Source organism: Pantherophis guttatus, chromosome 1 (genome assembly GCF_059756535.1).
Source record: "Pantherophis guttatus breed Tessera chromosome 1, ASM5975653v1, whole genome shotgun sequence".
NCBI lineage: Eukaryota > Metazoa > Chordata > Lepidosauria > Squamata > Colubridae > Pantherophis > Pantherophis guttatus.
Genome location: NC_142063.1, coordinates 31,684,438 through 31,703,132, shown reverse-complemented (window position 1 = coordinate 31,703,132; position 18,695 = coordinate 31,684,438). Strand labels below are relative to the sequence as shown.

General features: G+C 37.3%; 1 protein-coding gene across 38 annotated transcripts in view; it reads left to right on the top strand.

The window, feature by feature from the left end:
* The window catches only part of KTN1 (kinectin 1), an 87,688-nt gene that overhangs the window by 5,953 nt on the left and 63,040 nt on the right, over positions 1-18,695 (top strand). For all 38 annotated transcript variants that reach the window (XM_087895522.1, XM_087895614.1, XM_087895550.1 and 35 more), the window contains exon 2: positions 17,880-18,431. In XM_087895522.1, coding sequence (XP_087751648.1) covers positions 17,909-18,431 — 523 coding nt within the window. In that variant the 5' untranslated portion in view covers positions 17,880-17,908. The remainder of the gene's footprint in view (positions 1-17,879; positions 18,432-18,695) is intronic.

Here is an 18,695-nt window from a genome sequence, read left to right as displayed (position 1 = left end):
GTACTGGTAACATGCTTGTTAAGTGAATCTGGCTTCCCCATTGACTTTGCTTGTCAGAAGGTTGCAAAAGGAAATCACATGACCCTAGGACACTGCAACTGTCATAAATATGAGTCAGTTGCCAAATGTCTGAATTTTGATCACGTGACCATCGAGATGCTGCCACTGTTGTAGTATGAAAAACAGTCAGTCATAAATCACTTTTTCAGTACTCTTTTTAATTTTGGTCACTAAACAAGCTGTTTTAAGTCAGCTGAGGACTATCTGTTTTTAAGCATCCCATAACTGAAATAGATATAGGGGGGAGTATTTGTTAATTATATTTGTTTCATTTAGGCCATGGTTCTGATTGTTCTTTTGTTTGCCTAAATTGAATGAGCTTTTTGTAGTCCACTTATTGAAAGCATCAGAAAAAACTTCTTAGTAAAAGTAATTTAGTCAAAGTTTTGTTGGAAGGAGTCCTTTTAATTTTCTCTTCCCACTTATTTAGTATAATTTTGTCTTTATTCTGGACATTTCCTAGCAGAGTGCTAATGCTAAATAAAAACAAAAACCAGTGGCATTTATTTTAAAGCTTAGCTTTGCAGCTACCTTTGCTGAACTTCTACAGTCATGTACAATTTTCATAATTAAAATATTTTTTCTACACTAAAATGAAGATTAGTATATAAAATATAAAACTGGTGGAAATCATATTTCTGTTCTTTTGATAAATTCTAGATTTTTATTTTGTCTTTCAAAACACGTAATAATATACATACTGTAAAATATGTAGTATTGTCTGCCGGTAACTCAGCTCTGTGTGAAGCCCATAACAGTCGGGATTTCAAAGCACATATACTGTTCCTTTCTGAGAATAATATTGAGAGTTGTATTGTGTCTCATGCTATATTTAAAAAAAAACCTAGACTTGTTCAAGCTTGTGCAGGGTGGTATGATGATGCAACTAGCTATGAAACATTTTTCTCTTTCCTGTCCCCATAGTCATTCTGTGCTCCACCTATTTCTGCTTTGCAGAATAGAGGGCAAAGTGCATTTAGCTGCAGTTTGAACTAGATTATGAGCTTTGTCATTGTGAGAACTAATGAACTTTGGTCATTGCAGGAAGTTTTCTTCATTGTCTCCCACTGCGAAATGTAGAATGCAATTTTGGGAGGAGCTGGAAGGCAAAGAAGAATTCTGTCATTGGGACAGTGGAGATATAAAAGGATTACTGAGGCATTTTTTCCTCTGTAAATCTGAAAAAGCTGCCGCCTTTTAATAAAATTGTGATTTCAGTTCTGAATTCTGATAAGATTAGCAAGTCAAAAAAGGAGAATTGACTGATATCTTAACTATTAGTGCTGTTTAACGTTGTTCATTTTCTTTGCTTTCATTCTCTTATTCTAAAACCAGAAAATTAAGTTCCAAAAAAAGGTCAAAATTGTGCAATATTTATGCAGGGACATGAATGAAATTACAGTTAAATTTCTAAATACCAAAACAACATTTTAGGAATTTTCAATCACTAAAGATATTTCCATCCTTATATAATTTAATTTATCCTGTGCACACAGTCAAGACAACAGTTAAAAATTAACTCTCAGTGATGACAAGATTGAGAGTTAATTTTTAACTGATAATTTCCTTGCATATATGACCTTTAATTAACATTTTCAAGTTTGCTTATTGGTTTAATTGTTAGTTCTAGATGTCAAAATATGCACTGAAAGGCTATGAATATACAGTACATGAAGCTTTTTTGAAGCAGACCGCTGTGGTTTGTTCAGCAAGTTATTACGTAATCTCAAAGATGATATTTGAATCCAGGCAAAATCAGATACTTGCATGTAAATTAATGGAATTCCAGTAAGAGTCATTGCAGAAAGTGAGTATGAAATAAGTAAGCCAGGTCTGGGATTTAATAGAAAAAAAGCAGTGAAAAAGTGGGATTCAAAACAGCGGTGAGATCCACTTACTTTCGCTACCGGTTCGGGAACAGGAGCGTGCGGGCGCTCTGCGCAGAGGGTAATAAACGGGACATAATGATGTCCTGGAGGGTGGGCGGAGCCTCCTGCTGCCGGTGGTACCAGTCTGCGCGAGCCAAATAAAACTGGCCAGATTTCACCGCTGATTCAAAAAACAGAATCTGTGAAGTAAGGATGGAATTGAAGGGCTTGGCATTATGTAGTGGGAAGGAAGTGATTTGTAAGCTCCTTGTCTCCATCCATTTTTGTAAATACACCCATGTAACGTACAAATCTAAACACTTACAATAATCCATAAGGAAAAACCATTTGGAAACATTCACTAAGAATATATGTTGTGCATACGTTTATGTAAAGGCAATCATTTTTGAGGGTTCTTTTTCCTTGTATCAAAGATAGAAAACCCCTTAGAAGGAACTGACACCCATTTAGTTACTTCTTTTTTTTTCTAACTTCAAAAATATATGTTGATATTTTATTTCTTGATGTGGCTTAACATATATTTCCTCTTGGAAATGTTGTTTTGATTTATTTCCCTTTGTTTCATATAATTCAAAACTTGGTTTATTATTATTAAGAACATTAAATTTCTTGGATTTCAGAACAATTTTAATGTATTTACTGTTTATTTCTAATAATAATTTTCCCAAACTGAACATTAAGTATTTATGGAGCTATAGATGACTGATTCTGGAATGGTTATTTTTATTTATTTATTTATTTTTATTTATTTAATTTTATTATGTTATTATTTTTATTTTATTTATTATTTTATTATTTCTTGTTTTTTATATGTTGAAATGCATCCAGAAGTTGTGCACCAATATTGGAGGTTTTAAAGAAGAGACTGGACATCTCTTCTTTAAGAGATTTCATTTGTCTGAAATACAATAGTAGTCTCCTGCTTGAGTAGGGAGTTGATTAGAAGACCTCCAAGATCCCTTCCAATTCTGTTATTCTGTTATTCTGACTAGATGTCAATAGTAAATTGAGGTCATCTTTAGGACCAATTTTTTCTTCCTGAAATGTTTTTCTTCATAAATTTTAAATTTATGTTATTTATTGAATATATATTTTGCTTTCTCAGAAAAGAAAACTATTCAAAATAGTAAGCAGAAGGAATATTTAAAAAGAGCAGACAAAATGTTCCAAAATCGAACACCCGTGAAGCTCAGAAGGTCAAAAGTATTTACATCCTGAAAGCATACTTGAATAAATAATGTTTTTGCCTATCCCTTTGAAAGGATAATAAAGAGCTCTGGAGTTCTTGGTGCTCTCTGAGCTTGGTTGTTTGCTTAATAAAGAGAGAATTAGTTTGAGCTAGGTTGAGGGAGCATTCCCCCTTGAAACAGATTCAGTTATCATAAATGAAAACTTTAATGAACAAAAACAAAATTCTTCTAAAAGTTCTTTTGATTTGTTAAATAGTATTGCAGATAATATCTGCTGGTCAGGAGTGACTAAAGATCATAATTAATTTAGAAGTGATAACATGGCAGAAGTTTTTGACAGATGGCAAGGCACAACTACCGTGTTTCCCTGAAAATAAGACCTGGTCTTATTTTCTTTTGACCCCCGAAAAAACAACAAGGGCTTCTTTTCAGGGGATCTAATTACTGACTCACTTCACAGCGGCGGCACTGACAGCCCTGCCCAGAAGGAGCCTGGTGCTGCCCACTTTCGCAGCCACTTGCTGCCGCTCACACGTGCCGCCCTCTGCCTCCGTTTTGCTATCAGAGCCTTCCGGAAAGCTCTCTGCAGCTGAGAAATCGATCTGGAGCTCTTTTATCAGCTGCAGAGGACTTTCTGGAAGGCTCTGACAGCGAAATGGAGGCCGGGGGTGACGCGGCCCTCAATCCGGACCTCATTTCTTGGTTGCAGAGGGCTTTCCAGAAGGCCTCTGATGGCGAAATGGAGGCCAAGGCGATGCGTGCGAGTCGCAGCAAGCAGCTGTAAGAAGTGGCCACAGAAGAAGGTGAGGCAGGTGTCGGGGTGTGCGAGGTAAGTAGAGGCAGCTCCACCACCCCCAATCCCATCCTAGCTTAATTTTTACCTGTGCACCTCGCTTCTCCTACTGCACCCTGGGGTGGGCAGGATCTTAATTAGGGCTTAATTTGGGGGTAGGGCTTGTATTGGGAGCATGTGTAAAAATCAAGCTGGGATTTAATTTCAGGGTAGGTCATATTTTTGAGGAAACCCAGTACCTGTCTATTCACTCTGGTTTTGCTTCTCTTTTTCATGCACAAGCACACTGTGGGCTAACTAAAACAAAGTGGGAGTGAATTTTGAGCATGTTCTCACTTTCCTGATTGGATATTAAAAAATATGATATTCCTATACGGAAGTCATGCATCTCTGCACTAAGATACTGAATCTTTTTTATATGCCAAATTTTATTAAATATCAAAGATAGAAAGTTAAAATGCAAAATTACAACAAAAAGGGGAAAGTAGGAATAACAGGGAAAATTTAAAAAGTGACATAAAACAATAACAAAAAAGGTCCTTCCAATTATCTTCAATATGGATACAATTATAAGATATAACATTATCTTATTTTACTTTAACAAAAACATACAAAATGAAAATATAAAATATATATATCAATAAAATATAACACTGTATAATATGACCTCTTAATTTGAATAAAACTGATAAATCATAATCATAACAGCTTCACAACTACATATATTCAATGTATAAAACTATAAAATGACATAAACAAAATGTATATCTTATACAGTATATAATACTGCTATAATCAAACACATCTAATCCTCAAATCTCAAAGTAAAAATTCATTTTTATCTTTATTGAACAGAAAATCCAAAAAGGAGTTTCCATGCAGGGGAAAAAGCAGTTAAAATGTTATCTTTAATCAAAGTAGTCAGTTTTACCATCTTCATCAGTTCCATTAACTTCATGATCCATTCGTGAGAATTTGCATATCCTTCTGCCTTTGTTTATATAAAAGCCTTGCAGCAGTTGTCATATATAAGAACACAGTCCAATATTTACTTTCATTCTGTTTATCCATCAACCATAAAAGGAACAATTCTGGTTTCAAATGTACATCAACTTTAAGAATCATCTGGATCAGCAAACCTATCTAATCCCAATATTTCTTAGCACTTTTACAGGTCCACCATAAATGGTAAAAGGTACCCTCACATTGGTTACATTTGCAACATTTGTTTGACATTCCAGTATACACCTTTGTCAATTTTTCAGGTGTTAAATATCAGTGATACATCATTTTATTAAATAAATCTTTTCAGATAATTCAGTGTAAATGTCAGTTCATTTGTCCACATTTTCCTACTGGAAAATAGGATTAAGCATTAAGATACTGAATCTTGCCTGGCAATTGAAGAAATCTGTTAACTAGTTATAACACTTAGCATTCTCATATACTTATTTTGTGCTTTTTTAAAACTGTTTTAAATTTAAACTGTTCAAACTCCTCCCCCCCATTGCTTTCCACATACTCCTCCCCTTCACTTTAAAACTTTACATAGATGCTGTGGCTTATTTTGTAAAGGAAGGAATTGTCTGTCTTGAATTAAGAGAAAATAAGTTTTAAACAAAACAAGTGGGCATAGATTCCTCTGTCCTCTCTACTATGAATGCAACAGGCTCTTTTTCCAGTTTTATGTCTTTCAGATATGCTGGGTTGCAGTGAATTTGCTCTCCATGAGGATAAGACTGAGTAAATATTTCATGATTGCCATTGGCCAGGTTATTATACTCTTGACATGAAAATTGCAAAAATGCAGCAATTCTCTGTTTTCTCTTCCCTGCCCCATTCCAAGTCCTTGAAACTTTGCCAAGCTACATTTTTTTACCTACATGTTTGAGAAAAGAAGAATGCTGTGCTTTCCAGTTTTCATGTTGATTATGTCTCCAAATTGACAAAAAAGAGACATCAACTCTGCTGTTTTCAGAACCTTGTAATGCCTTGATTGTTGATCCTGGATATGGGACATAGTAAATTGGTTGCTTTTTTGGGGGGGAGGGGGTTTATATCACCATCTTCCTTCATATAATACTCCCAACATAAATTATTTTCAGATTTTGCTGGCATTTTGTATTTACCTACAATGATTATTTATAATAATATATTTATAATACATTATTTATATTATAATACTCCTTATAGTATTTAGACATAACTTTGTGGAGGAGAGCTTTCTTCCTTCACTTGTTTGGAAATGTGGTTAGGAAAGAATGATAAAAGAGGAATGTGTTTTTCTTTTTAATTCTTGAGAGAAGTAAGTTGAGTCCTGGTTTCTATGGGGACATGTCTTTATAATTTTTTTGACAATAATGCAGAAAATATTTGCCATTACCACCTTTTGGGTTTTTAAGATTTCCATGATAATTTATCACTCTTGACATTTCCAGGTGGTTTCTCTCCAAGAAATCAGAAAGAGTTGGGTAGCACTTTTTCCAGCTTAGAGCTTTTATGAAAAGGCATAAGCTTTTGTGAACTGCAGCTCACTTCACCAGATGCATTTTTTGCCACCATGGACTAATGTAGCTTTTCTCCTATTATGCCTAGCCAGATACCAGCTCAGCTTGACTTTTTGTATCTTCCAAGCCAGCTGCTGCTATTTGCTGAAATTTCTTTTTCAAATTGAAATGTGATTGAGAACCTCTGAAGTTTTGCTTGTCTTTTTTGTAGGGATAAATTGTGCGTGTTCCTAATGAACAGTTGAGGGAAGTCTTCAAAATCTACATTCCACATGTGCTAACCTCATCTCTCTATCATTACACAGTCTGATGGCTTGTGAACCAAACATAATCATGTGAAAAAATTAGTACACCCCATTGACATTTTTTGATTTTTTTCTATATATTTCAGATGTAGATATGTGACATTCAACAGTATTGATCTATGGGGATATAATATAACAAATATCATGCACCATTTATCTTAATTTAAATAAGCATATATGCAGTTTCACATGTATGAAAAGTAAGTACACCTCAACATTTATCACTACCTCAAATACCTAAAATTAGAATTGGTTTCCCCAGGTCAGGTACAACTGATTAGAACATCATTAAATAGGATCTGAGAGGAACCCGTCTTATTGAAACCTAAAACATTAGTTTGATTTGCTCTTTGTTGTTGAAGTGTGTATGCTATCATCTTGCCAAGCTCAAAAACCATTTTGAAGCCTTCAGAAATAGGGCTATATATGCCTGCAAAGCTAGGAAGGGATTTTAAAAGATAGCCAAACAATTAGCCATCGATCATTCCACCGTAGAGGATCTTCCACAAGTAGAGAAGATTTCAGATAACTGCCAACTTGGTCAGACCACCCCAACAAGTTCAACCTGAGAGCAGAATGTAAGATGCTGAAAGAAGTTTTCAAGAACTCTAGAATTTCATCACATAGCCTACAGTAACTCTCACCATGATTGATGTCAAAGTGCATGCATCTACTATTCAAAAGAAGCTGCACCAATTAAATCTATATGGAAGATGGCCAGGAGAAAATCTTTGCTGCCCAGAAAGAACACCAGGAGAAGACTGGTGTTTGCTCATAACACTTAAACAATGAGCAGGAGTTCTGGAATAATGTGCTCTGGATAAATGAACTAAGGATAGAGTTATTTCACCACAGTACCAGAAAGATAGCATTTCACCAAAAAAAATCCTGATACCAACTGTAAAGTAGAGTGGTGGAAATGTTATAGTTTGGGACTGCTTTGTTGCAACAGAACTTGGGTAGCTCACCACTATGAATTCCTCATTGTACCAGAGGGTGCTTGAGGATAATGTGAGTCCATCTGTTAATTAAAGTTCAATGTGACAGTGAGCCAAGTATTCCAACCAACCCATCAAGGAATGCCTGGAGAAGAAAAGAAATGGAGGCTCTGGAATTATCATGTCACAAGCATATCTAAATCCCATTGAGGTGCTGTCGGGTGACTTGCAATTGGCTGTGAAGGCAAGAAACTTCTCAAACTTTGCATAGGTGAAAACATTCTGGATGGACAAGTAGGAAAATTCCTTCCAGACAATGTCAGAATGGTAGAGAGTTATAAGAAATATAAATCCTTTCATTCCCCAGCATTCAGTCTGAACTGAGGATGCTTCTTGAATGAGAAGCAAAACACCTTCAAGAAAAATAAAATCCAGTTGCCTTTTGAAAAAGCACCTTTGGGACACCTGCTTGAGATTGTTTCTGGCAAAAGGAACAATACTAAGTATTAGTACCAAAGATACTTAATTTTTCCACAGAAGGAAATGAAATATATTCTTTTTGGGTAAATAAAGATTAGCAAAATTGATTTTTATAGTTCTTCAGCTACATCATATTTATCTTTATATACTATATGAATGGAGAAATAATAGTAGTAGTAGTAGTAGTAACTGGAAGAGTAAACTGGAAAAAATCACGAAATATCACGACCTGGCCATTGAAACTACGCGATTATGGATGAAACATGTAACAGTGATACCCATTGTCATCGGGGCACTTGGTACCATGTCCAAGAATTTTATAAGATACATCAACAAATTGCAACTTCCTATAATAACACCAGCGGAACTGCAAAAAACTGTGCTACTTGGAACATTGTACATCTTAAGAAGATGGTTGATACCTAGGACGCTGGCAGCAACCCGTATCAACCATTAGCACCAGTCAATGTTATTTGTGATGCATTTTTGAATGTTTAGTTGACTGAGTTTCATGTTTAATGAATAAAGTATATAATAATAGTAAAATAATTTAAATTGCCTGACTCCCAATGACTCTGGCCAAGTCACCACAATTAAACAAAAAATGCTATAAAAATCATAAAAGGTAAAGATAAAAGTTGGTAAATGTGATCGAGTGAATGGTCTTGGTTTCCCATGAGGAAGACCTGGATGAAGAGCCAGGTCTTGTAGCTTTTATTAATATTGATATGTCTTACAATTATTAAAAAGGGGGGGAAACTTTGCATAAGATCTTCTTTTTCACGTGGCTATACCTTCTTGTGAGAGCATTTCATAGCCACATAGGAAAAAAGCCTTCTCTTTGCCAGATAATCAACTTTGAAGAATAAGTGCAGTTTCAAAAGATCCTCTCCTGCTGATCTAAGTAACTGGACAGGCTCATGGTAGGAGAAAAGTTCTTCAAATAATGATGCCCTAAGCTATTTAGGGCTTTAAAATTCATCCCCAGCAGTTCAAATTGTTCCCAATAGGTGACTAACACCCCATGGAGGTCTTTCAGAATCAACATCATATAATTTGTTCTGATTAATAGTCTACCCACTATATTTTATACCAATTAAAATATATAGAAGCATTTTTAAGAGTAGTCAGGCACTAGACAAGGTATAGAATAGAACAACAGAGTTGGAAGGGACCTTCCAGTCCAACCCCCAAGGTGGGATACCTGTTGCCAAATCCAGCCAACTCAAGAGTAGTCATTTTTGGCACAAATACATTCCCTAATATAGCCATTACCTACAAATCCAGTAATAGCTGGGATTCAAGGAATGCTCTTTTTGGGAGAATGTACTCATGTTTAAAACTTGTGTCTAATGCTGACATTGTTGACATACTAGCAAACTCTTGATTTAAATGCATTAATTTAGTATTATATTAATTTTAAAATACCTAAAATATTTTTCCTATAAAAATGTTTTGAATTTGATTAAAACCAAATACTTCTGGAGGGTATACTCCCAATTTTTTTTAAAAGCAAAAAAACTTTGCTCAGATCTTTCTTTTTCAAAGGACTATAGGTTTGACTTGATGCGTCTCTGTTATAGTTGGAATGTAAAGCATTTACCCAGAGGATATTTAGAGGGCTGAGTTTGTACTCAACAAAAGGCTTAATTGGATCAGTTTAATCAAGAGAAGAGTTGCATGATTTAAAAGACTTTGGACTTTGCTTATGTTTAAAAATAGATCAAACTGGCTTTATTATAACTTTATTAACAAAAATAATAAAAGCTGGCTAAGAACATAGAAAATAGAATATGAAAATAGAAATGAAGCAGTGCTTCTTTAAATAATATAAATATGCATTGCTTTCAGTTTATCAGATTTATAATGATACCTCACAAGTAATAATTTAGTCACTTGGTTTTTGTATTTATATTCCTCCAGAAACTCAAAGTGGTATATCTAGCAATCCTTTCCAATTTCATCCTCCTGTGTGCTATGTTAGCTGTCCTCAATTAACCATTTCTGCATAGTTTTTTTAAGGTCATCTCAATGGTTCTTTACATTTAGGGGAATTTTGAATCTGTGTCACCTTCTAATCCAGGATATGGATGAGCAATGTATGACTTTCAGATGATGCTGGACTTCATGATTACTCATGTTTGACTGTATTAATAAAGTCTGATGTGTTGCCTGTCTCACTCTTTAGACTTTACTGACTGTCAAAGATATATTCAAACTTGTGGGGTTCTGTGGTTCATTATGCAGGAAATATTGTACAAAGAGGATTCATACTCTTTAATTTCTTTCAGATTTGTTATAAACTATTCTAAACCAAGGTTCTCAGTATTGCAGACATTTCAATCATACTACATATTAAAATACATATTAACTACGTATTAACTTTTCAAATGCTCTTGAGAGCTGGCTAGCTCTCTGCTTAACTCCCTGATTCCACTTGCTCAATGCAATATTCAGTTTATAGCTGTACCATTCTCCAACTGTGATCTGGCATGCTTACATAGCACTTACACAGTATTTAGTCATCTGTTCAAAAGATTGGAGAAATGGGAAGACTTGACTATTATTTGACTGAAAGTTGCATCCCATCCAGTAATTTAAAAATTATATAACAGCCTAATTGTTAGATGGCACAAATAACTGTTGTTGATTAGCTTTCTCTATCTGAGATTTATATAAATTGTAATCCAGCACATCTAGGAGGCACTAGATTGGAATAGGTTTGGTTTAACCCATTTACTCTGAATTCTTTTGGCTCTCAGAAACACTTTAAGAAATTTAACTACAGAATAATTAATGCAATTCATGTTCTGTTCTGAATATAAAAAGATTTTTCAGAAGGTTCATTGCTCTAATACAGACTTTTGATAATTGTGAGGCTAAAGTCTTTATAGAGTAGCAAATACTATTATTTAATGATGACTATGACATTTATCAGATCAGGGAAAAGTAGTTTAGAACAAGAATGTTGATACTTGGAATTCAGAATATAGGTAGTCCTTGACTTACAACAGTTCGTTTAGTGACCGTGCAAAGTTACTGTACAACAGGATTGAAAAAATTGACATGACCGTTTTTCACACTTCCGACTGTTGCAACATGTTGGAACCCTTGACAACTGACTCATATCTGTGATGGTTGCAATGAACTGGGATCATGTGATCCCCTTTTCTGACCTTCTGCCAAGGAAAGTCATGGGGAAGTCAGATTGACTTAATAACTGTTACTAATTTAACAACTGCAGTGATTCACGTGACAACTATGGCAAGAAAGGTTGTAAAATGGGGCAAAATTCACTTAACTATTTTACTTAGCAACAGAAATGTTGGGCTCAATTGTCATAAGTCTCAAGGGCTACCGGTACAAATGTAGTATTTATATTTTTATTATTTAAGGTTTTTTAATCCAACCTTTTCATTTTTATAAATAACTCAGAGTTGCGAACATATTGAATGTTCTTTCCTCTTCCTATTTTAACCCTTCTATTTTATTCCCTTTTACTATATTCTACAGCAGGGGTGTCAAACTCAATTTTATTGAGGGCAGCATCAGGGTTGTGTTTGACCTTGGAGGGGCCAGGTGAGCATGGCCAGTTCGATGTCACTCGTGTCGGGGGTGCCTTTGGTGACCCAAGCATTCTGCCAGCAAAGATGGGCTCCTGAGCTCCGTTTTCAGCTGTGACGGACTCCTGCAACCCTCTGCCAGCGAAAATGGAGCTCCGGAGGGCCACTCGACGCTCTCCTGAGCTCTGTTTTCACTGGCAGAGGCACCGTGGGCCAGTCCTTCGCTGTTTCCAAGGCAGCCTTGCAGGCCAGATCTAAGTACCCCGCGGGCCAGATCCAGCCCCTGGGCCTTGAGTTTGACACCCCTGTTCTACAGGATGGTATCAGCAGTAGAGTCCTTCCAAGTTTTTGGGTTCTATAATCTGCCTGGACTTGAAATGGACACATCACATTAGAACTATCATTAAAAAGTTAAAACAAAAAAAAAAAATTTTTTTTTGAGCAACTCAGGAAATTCAGGCTGCCCCAGGAGCTGCTGATACAGTTATACAGAGGAATTATAGTCTGTAATTTGTACTTCTATAACTTTGGTTTGGTACAGCAACCAAACAGGACAGATACAGAGTCCAACACATAGTCAAGATTGCAGAAAAAACAGTTGCAACATCCTGCCTTCCATAGAAGACCTGTCTATTGCACAGGCCAGAAGGAGGGCTAGAAGATATCTACAGACCCCTCACATCCTGGACATAAACTGTTTCAACTCCTTGCCTTGGGATGGTGCAATAGGGCATTGAATGCAAAGACAACTAGAAACGGGGACAGTTTTTTCCCTTGTGCCATCTCTCTGTGAACACCTAATTCTCCAGTATGCTGATGAGAGAATCCAGGAATGGGATTGACTTCGTCTCCTAGCTGATTGGACTGAGTCTATCAGAGCTGTGAGGACATGCCTCCGTTACCAACCATCCCCAGCTTTTGACTCAGTCTCATTGCTTGGACAGACATGTTTCAATTCGATCTTAACCTAATCAAATTCCTGGATTCCTCTCAACACAACAGGAAACTGCTAGAAGGAGTCCATTCTGCCAGCTGGCTCCCGGTCTTGGCCAGTTGAGCCACCGGACGTGTTCCAGTGTGAAGAGCTCCAGCTCGACTTCACTGAAGGTTGTCGGCTAGCTCCCGGTCTTGGCTGGTGGAGCCACTGGGCTCGTTTCCAGCATGAAGAGCTTTGGCTCGATCCCACTGAAGGCCATGGATGGTGTATTCGAGTGACAGGTTTGGGCTAATGTGAACAAGCACTGCTCAATGCTGCTACCCTGGGGGCTCAGTAAAGGGGCCAGAGTTTCTGCCACTCCTCTTTCTCCAGCTTAGTGTGAAGAACACAGTTCGACCCCACTAGAAGCCGAGGGAACACGCAGCTGTCAGGCTAGCAGAGGGACAGCACTAAAGGCGTGAACGGGCTCCCTGCCTCCCAGAACCCTCAGAATGCCAATCCGAAGCCTCATTTAGCCTCTCGCCTCAGTGAAGGCACTTGAATCCCTGCTTGGTCTCCGGGCACACACTCTGGCGCCAGGCAATTGCCGCGCCTATCGCAGCAGTGTTCCAACTGGAATGAGTCTGCTTGTCGGGCAGAGTTACAATGTAAGAGACTGCAGCCGCTTGTGGCAGAGACCCCAGGGCTTGAGGAGAGGAATCAGCCACCCCAATTGTCAGTCATGGCCCTAGAGACAGTTCCTCTGTGCCGAGGTCTACGGTGAAGAAAGCAGCCTCAAAACTTAAAGTGAAGGTCGTTGCCTTGAGAAAGACTTCTGAGGCAGAGGAAAGGGTTTCAGAAAGCCCTGGACTGTCAAATCGCCAAGGGGCAAAGAGAGGCTGAGTGACAGGGCAGGGTGAAATCGCCCAGGGATGAACCTGTCGGTTCCCGCCAGTTTGGCTCTCAACCGTTAGCTATGCAGAGTAAGGCAGTAAACAAGCTGCCTTTGCAAGCCTGGTCTCCAGATGGCGCTGGAGAGCAGCCTTCTCCCAGATACATTCAAAGTCTGCCTGACAACAACGAGGCATATTGGGATTCTCTGTCAGCTCTGCCTCCTGCTGCAGATAATTGGGGACAGCCTCTAAGACGGATCAGATATTATTATTGTTGTTGTTGTTGTTGTTGTTGTTATTTACTTTATTCATTAAACATGAAACTCAGTCAACTAAACATTCAAAATTGCATCACAAATACCATTGACTGGTGCTAGTGGTTGATACAGGTTGCTGCCAGCATCCTAGGTATCAACCAAGTACCTAATAAGTACATTATTATTGTTGTTGTTGTTATTGTTATTGTTATCATCATCATTATTGTCATCATTATTATCAACTCTGTTGCTTGCAAGTACACTGAGTGCTTTTGTACTGGAAACTGATTCCTTGGGTGTCTAATCATATTTGGCCAAATAAAGTATTCCAATTCCAATTTTCTGCACAACAACCCTGTGAGGTAGGTTGGGATGAGAGAGAGAGAGAGTGATTAAAGTCATCTAGATAGCTTTCATGATATTCAGAGTTGCATTATTTGGTTTTATCCATGTATGGCTTTTAGACCACAGGAAAAAGATTAATGCTCATTGAACAGATGATACTATACTTTTTCCTGAGAGCTTAAAGTTAGAAAGTTTTGTTGTTTAATGTAATTTGAATTATTAATATCATATAATTATTCTTTGGCACACAGCCTATCCTATATTATTTAACTTTGGCTACTCACAAGCATACAGCTTTTTTTTGTGTGTGTGTGTGTATAAAAATTCTGTTGGATTCCCCAAAGAGATCTGTTATAATTTTTTTTGGCTTGTGAATGTGAATATCACATAATAGTTTTTTTTAGCATTTTCAGGAAAAGATCATTGTGTAGAGCACTTAGTTCGCTGGAAATTTACACTTCCTTCCTGACTCCAGTGAAATGTAATGACTGATGTACAATAGTAATGTAGTGCCCATCTCATTAAGGTCAGTTAGCATGCCAGACTAAATCATGGGTTAGTGATAAAAATGCTCATATGCTCCCTTCTGCAATCTCTGTCTGCAAGCTGATTATGTGAGCTTAATATGACACATGAATTTATTTATTTTATTGAATTTGTATACCGCCCTACTCCCGAAGGACTCAGGGCGGTGAACAGCCATAGAATAATGGTGGGGATCTTCTAGCTTAGAAATTAAAGAACAAGTCAGGCTGTGTATTGTAGATGCACACAAAATCTAAATCCAATGTTTTCATGTCATGCTTGGCTAAGCAAACCATGGATAGTCTAGAGCCTTACCCACTTGTTCTCATTGCTTATGCTTAACTTCAGAGGCAAACATAATTTCAGTGGTTCAAGAATCACTTCAGGAAGCCCATGCGCCCAATAAAGATGTTTCTGACATTAAGGTATATTTGTTTTATGTTTTGTTCTCTCTAGAACTGGAGATTGATTTTTATATTCTGTGTTCTTGGAAAGAAGTAGTGAGAATTGGGTTGGTATTAACAACTGTATTCCACAACACAGTTATAAATTGAATTGTATAGCCATGGAATACAGTACAGTATAACTCTCCATTAAACACTTCCAGTGGAAAAGAATCTACTGTCTCCTGAGACATATCAATTTCACTGTTGAACTACTTGTAGCATTAGGAATCTTTCCTGATTCTCCACCCAAAATTTACTTTCTTGTGATTGAGACATATTGCTTCTTGACTCTGAACAATTCTGCCCTGCCTTCTACATGACAGCCCTTTAGATACCTCAAGCTAGCTAAATTGCCTCCCTACATTTTTCTCTTATCTTGGTAAATATCCCAGGCTCTATCATCTTGGTTGCTTTACTCCAGATATTCTCTTGTTTGTCAGAATCTTCCTAAAACACATCCAGAACTGGATGCAGTAGTCTAAGTCTAGTCTGATCAATGCAACATAAAGAGAAGTAATGTTTGTTCTTGATCTTGGCTCTATACCTCTGCTGATGAAGTAAGAAATGCATTTACTTTTTTGCAGTTGCATCAGAATTTTGGCTTAGGTTTCTCTTGTGATCCACCAAGACATAGCTTCATATGTGCCACTCTTTGGAACTTTTTGTCAGCCCTTGAAATAGGCCTCCTACCCAAGTCATCTTCTTCCATCTCTTGGTTGTGTGACTTCTTACTTCTTAATAGCTTGTTCCTTCTTTATAATGACTGTAACAGCTAATATGTAGGATGTGGGGGGGAGGGGAGGGAAGACTAGCAGAGCACATTATGGACATCAACTAGCAGTCAAAAGGCATGAAGAAAAGGGAAAGTAATGGGAGGTTGGATAAGCTGAGGAAAATGCATCATTGATTGTCTATTACCTTAGAAGGGGCAGTAATTCATCCTTCCTCAAGAAAAACATTGGATAGCAAACAGATGCATAGATTTGTGATGGTGGACAAGATAAAACAACTGCCACTTGTTTAAATATAAACTCTGAAAATTAAGAATTGAGGAAATATATTATCTAAATTGCCTGAATGGTGACACATTGGTTAAATTTGAGGCCATAGATGCAGAATTAAACAATCTGGGGTTTAGCAAACACCAAATTGGTCTTACTAGAGTTCACTTCAGCCTATTCTTCCCATCCAGACTCCCAGCACCTTCCAAATATGAGATCACATTACCATAGCATTGCTTGCTTAGCTTGGCATTTTGATTTCCTACCTCTCTGGTAAAGATCTAATGCTGGGAAAGGAGGAAGGAAAGAAAAGAGGAAGACAACCAGCAGAGCAAGATGGCTGGAATCAGTTCCAATGGTAATGAGTTTAGCTGTTGGGCGTCCTGAAAGAACAGGTTAGGGACAGATGTTCCTGGAGAAAACCTATCTATGTGGTTGCTAGGACTTGTAGTGTAATCTTACAGATGTTATGTCCCCCATCCCTTCCATTTAGGAAACTTGAAGATTGTGTCTATTTCACTAGATTTTAAACAACTGGTTAAATTATTGATTTTTAAAGATATGTATAATAGTATTGTAGTCATTACTAACTATCTCTTGTACTTTGAGTAAAAAGACAGAATTTAAATAGCATAGAATAGAATAACAGAGTTGGAAGGGACCTCAGAGGTCTTCTAGTCCAACCCCCTGCTCTGGCAGGAAACCTTATACCATTTCAGACAAATGGTTGTCCAGTTTCTTCTTAAAAACTTCCAGTGTTGGAGCATTCATTCACAAATCAAATAAATAGTTTTGTTTTAACTTTAACTTGGGTTGTAGACATTTCACCTTAGAGGAATTGTATTGACTAAACTTCTCTGTAGGTAAGGTTGCAAGTCTTTTTCATAAACTAAGGATTTCTTACTTTTCCTAAGGCAAATTAAAAATTCAAATTTTGTCTTGCTGCTTTCTTTTGAAGACAGTTGATCTTGCCATTAATTTTACTGCATAAAAATTGATTTTAATAGTTTTATATAATATCTTATGTATCAATTAGACCAGAGGTTCCCAAACCTGGCAGCTTTAAGACTTGTGGACTTTAACTCCCAGAATTGGGAGTTGGAAGTCCACAAGTCTTAAAGCTGCAAGTTTGAAGGCCTCTAAATTAGACTCATCAGTTTCTTTAATCTTATAGTTTAAAAGGCAGTGCCTACAAGAATGGGGAGGAAAGGAAGAAGAAGAAAAAACAATCTTGGGCATCATTGTTTAAAGTTATAATTCTTATCTTGGAACGGCTGCTGGTAAATTACAACTAAGAGAAGCAAATCAAAGCAGAATTCTCTCTAATCAGGCATTATGGAATCTGGAGCTGAAGTGAGGAGTGGAGTGAAAAGACTGGCTAGCCTTGAATTGCTGATAGGAAGAAGCCTCTGAAAGCAGATTCTCTCTAAACTTTGCAGTGCTTATCTAGTAGTTTCTGTAGTGAGTGCATTAGTCTGTTAAGATTCCTGACAATAGCAATAAACTACTCTGATCAACACTTTGTGTTGTTCCTGGTTCTTTGCGCCTGACGGGCACAATGAAAAATGGTATTGCTCCGTTTCTCTCCTTTTGCTTATTCTAAACATTATAATCTCCTTATTGATATTTTTATTTTATTGGTTTTTTTAAAAAATCTTGTTATTAATCAGCTATTTGGAAATACCATTGCTTCAGTGATATAGCTGTAAAAACACTGCCTTTAAGCTTTCTTAATCATTTTTATTCTCATTTGTTCTTATTTTCTTTGCAGATTTATTCTTGTAGTTAAGAAAAAGCACAATGGAATTCTACGAGTCTCCCTATTTTATCATCCTAGTACCTTCGGTTGTGATTGCTGTCATCTTCCTCTTTTTTTGGCTTTTTATGAAAGAAACACTCTACGATGAAGTCCTCGCCAAACAAAGGAGGGACCAAAAGCTTCTGCCTAGTAAGACTGATAAAAAGAAAGCAGAGAAGAAGAAGAGCAAGAAAAAAGAGGCCCAGAATGGGAACCTCCATGAGTCTGACTCGGAGAGTACCGCTCGGGACTTCCGACTGTCAGATGCTTTGGGGTCAGAGGAGGAGCACATTGTCCCTCTTCCATTGAACGTGACAGAGGTCCCCAGCAGTCTCCGGGAGCGCAAGAAGAAGGAGAAGAAACACAAGGGCAACTCAGAGGAACTTGTGCCAAAGGAGTTGGAGAGTTCGAAGCCTGCAGGAAAAAAAGTGGAGCCCGTACCTGTAACAAAACAGCCCACCCCACCTTCGGATTCAGCTGGGTCCAAAAAAAAGTCTGGACAGAAAAAGCAGAAAAATGGAATAGGTATGACTGTGTTACTAGTTGAGTTTGTAGGTGGGTGGGTGGGGGGGGGGAGGGATGGCAATATATTAGTTAATCGTGTGAAAGAGCAAGTCACACCACCACTACAGAATAAGAGTCATTAGCTGCAGGCTTACAGTTTAAATGACACAGACCCAAAGGTAAGGGAATGGGAAAGCAACAGTGAAATTAAGCAAGTTCAGGCACAGGTTTCTAATGTTATCTATGATGATGATGATGATGATGATGAACTGGAATCAAAGTGAG